We start from the raw sequence: 3,045 nt of genomic DNA, 5'->3' as shown, positions 1-3,045 counted from the left end.
ACCCAATGGGAGTTTTTTACACACTAGATAATTAACTAAATCTGCATACCAAGGGGTTGCATCTACAGCAAATAACTTCTCATCTGGGAATGCGTCAATAATTTGAAGCATGTTTCCATCTTCGCTGCCAACTTCCAATCAAGATAGATGATCTGTAACTTGATTCTCTGAACCCTTACGGTCTTTTATCTCGATGTTAAATTCTGGCAATAGTAATATCCAGCATATCAATCTTGGTTTTGCATCCTTCTTTGTAAAAAGATATCTTAACGCTAAGTGATCAGTAAATACGGTAACATTTGCGTCAACAAGATAAGAACGAAACTTGTCAAAAGCAAAGACTACAACCAATAATTCTTTCTCTGTAGTGGTATAGTTTATTTGAGCCTCTGTAAGAGTTTTACTAGCATAGTAGATGACGTGAAATATTTTTCCCTTGTGTTGTCCTAAAATAGCACCCACAGCAAAGTCGCTTACATCGCACATAACTTCAAAAGGTTGAGACCAATCGGGTGATACGACAATGGGTGCATTTACTAGCTGCATCTTCAATTGAATGAATGCCTCTAGACATGCATCGTCCAAGAAGAATTTTCCATTTTGTTCCAACAATAAGCATAAGGGCATTGCAATTTTTGAGAAATCTCTAATAAATCTTCGGTAAAACCCCGTATGCCCAAGAAAACTGTGAATACCTTTCACATTTTCGGTGGAGGTAATTTATCAATGATTTCCATTTTAGCTTAATCTACTTCAATACCTTGACTAGAGATACGATGGCGTAACACAATGCCTTCACTCACCATGAAATGACATTTTTCCAATTTAGAACAAGATGTGTATCGTCACATTGCTGCAATACTTTATCCAAATTGTCAGTACAATGATCAAAATTATTCCTATAGACTGAGAAATCATCCATAAACACCTTTAAGGAGTCTTCAACCATATTTGAGAATATTGCCATCATGCACCTTTGAAATCTGGCTGGTGCATTGCAATGATCGAAATGCATTCAGCGAAAAGTGAAAGTACCAAAGGGACAAGTGAAAGTAGTTTTTTTCTTGATCCTCCGTGTAATGGCAATCTGATTGTATCCAAAATAGCCATCTAAGAAGCAGTAACAGGCTTTTCCAGCAAGGCTATCCAAAATTTGGTCAATGAAAGGAAGTGGGAAGTGGTCCCTCCTAGTGGCAGCATTAAGTTTGCGATAATCCATATAGACTCGCCATCCTGTAGGAATGGGTGTAACAATTAATTCGTCTTTATCGTTGCTAACCACAGTGATGCCACTTTTTTTAGGAACATATTACACTAGACTTACCCAATTGCTATAAAAAATAGGGTAAATAATTCCAACATCAAGCCATTTTTTAATTTCTTTCTTAACAAGTTCCTTCATCTTCTCGTTTAATCTTCTTTGTTGCTCAATCTATTGTTTGCCTTCATCCTCTAACTTGATATTGTGCATGCAAAAAGATGGACTGATGCCTCGAATATCAACAACACTCTAAGCAATAGCTCGTTTATGTTGCTTAAAAATATGGACCAATTTCTCTTCTTGAGTTACATCCAATGTTGTGGAGACAATAACGGGGAGAGTATTCTTATTACTAAGAAAAACGTATTTAAGATTAGTAGGTAACGGTTTCAATTCTAGAGTAGGAGCTTCATCAATAGATGGTTTGAAAATTGGAGTTGTTCTGTTGGCTAAGTCTAAGGATTCGATCTGCCATCCATGCCTAAGTTCAATATTATTAGCTTCAACCATGCTGTCACAATCATCTACAAATTCATCATCAAATGTCATTGCAAACTTCTCAGAAAGTATTATGCTTTGGTCGTTGAATTCTTCTGCAATTAAATCATCTAGCACATCGACAATATGACATTCTTCTTTGTCATTGCATTGAATAGATTTGAAAACACTGAAGGTAATGTGCTCATCGTTAAGTCGCATGGTCAGTTCACCTTTGTAAACATCAATAAGAGTTTATCCACACGAACTAAGATAAAATCAACCGAAAAAATGAATTTATCCACATGAACTAAGATATCTTTAATTTTTCCTTCAGGTTGACCCAAAGATCGATCAACTAGTTGCAATGTCACTGTAGTAGGTTTCATGTGACCAATTCCCAACTTTTTGAAAGTAGATAGTGGCATTACATTGATGCTAGCTCCTAAGTCGCATAAGGCCTTGCCTAAATAATTGTTGCCAATGGGACATGGGATAGTAAAGCTCCCAGGATCTTTCATTTTGGGGTGTAATTGATTTGTCAAAATAGTACTACAGCCCTTTGTGAGTGCAGTAGTTTCCATATCACTGAGCTTCTTTTTCTTGGACAAGAGCTCCTTCATAAATTTCCCATAATTTGAAATTTGCACAAGAGCGTCTACTAAAGGAATATTGACATTAAGTTTCATCAGTGTGTCTAGGAGCTGTTGGTATTGCTTGGCATTTTCATTCTCCATGAATCTTTGTGTGGGAAAGGTAAAGGTAGAGATATATATGATTACACCGACACCCTTGATTGCATCAACAGTTTCGAGGGTCGGGCATGAGGTATATGGGTGATAGTTTGTGGAACTTTTTTGTTTGGTACATTGGCAGGCTCTTCAGATTCAGCCTTCTTACCAGGGATCGGTACACTAGTATCTTGAGGTGCTACAATAGAGTTTGTAGTCGGCTCATCAATTTTTTTACCACTCCTAAGAGTGATAGCCTTACAGTCTTCTTCCCCCTCGGATTAGGATTTTTCGAGTCACTAGGTAGTGTGCTCGGTGGTCGAGTATTCAGACTCGAAGCAAGTTGTCCTAATTGTGCCTCTAATGCCTGAATAGAAGATAAGTTCCCTTGCGTAATAGCTTCTGTACGAGTCATATGCTCCCTCATTAAAGCCTCAAGAGCAGCTAACGGGTCAGAAGAAGAAGCTTGCGTGTATTGTTGTCGTCGATGTTTTGGACCATGCTGATTCGGTATTGAAGAATGTTGTGGATGCGTCTAGGTCTGGTGTGCATGCATCTAGCCTTGTTGTGGATGCA

General features: G+C 38.0%; 1 protein-coding gene across 1 annotated transcript; it reads right to left on the bottom strand.

The window, feature by feature from the left end:
* Window positions 1–1,510: 1,510 nt before the first annotated feature.
* On the bottom strand, window positions 1,511–2,475 carry LOC105795727 (uncharacterized). The gene is made up of 2 exons (XM_012625390.1): window positions 2,082–2,475; window positions 1,511–1,971 (listed from the first exon to the last, which is right to left on the bottom strand). Exons 1-2 carry the CDS (start codon window positions 2,473–2,475, stop codon window positions 1,511–1,513), a joined length of 855 nt encoding a protein of 284 aa, XP_012480844.1.
* Window positions 2,476–3,045: the final 570 nt, after the last annotated feature.

This window comes from Gossypium raimondii, chromosome 3, assembly GCF_025698545.1.
Source record: "Gossypium raimondii isolate GPD5lz chromosome 3, ASM2569854v1, whole genome shotgun sequence".
Lineage (NCBI taxonomy): Eukaryota > Viridiplantae > Streptophyta > Magnoliopsida > Malvales > Malvaceae > Gossypium > Gossypium raimondii.
Note: the sequence above shows the minus strand (reverse complement) of the source record. Positions and strands in the feature narration are given on the sequence as shown.

Excerpts from the sequence above, each read along its gene's own strand:
- LOC105795727 (XM_012625390.1), bottom strand. The coding sequence starts at position 2,475 with ATGGAGAATGAAAATGCCAAGCAATACCAACAGCTCCTAGACACACTG. Across the intron at positions 1,972-2,081 it reads ACTAGTTGATCGATCTTTGG|GTGAACTGACCATGCGACTT; the intron begins GTCAACCTGAAG and ends ATGTTTACAAAG.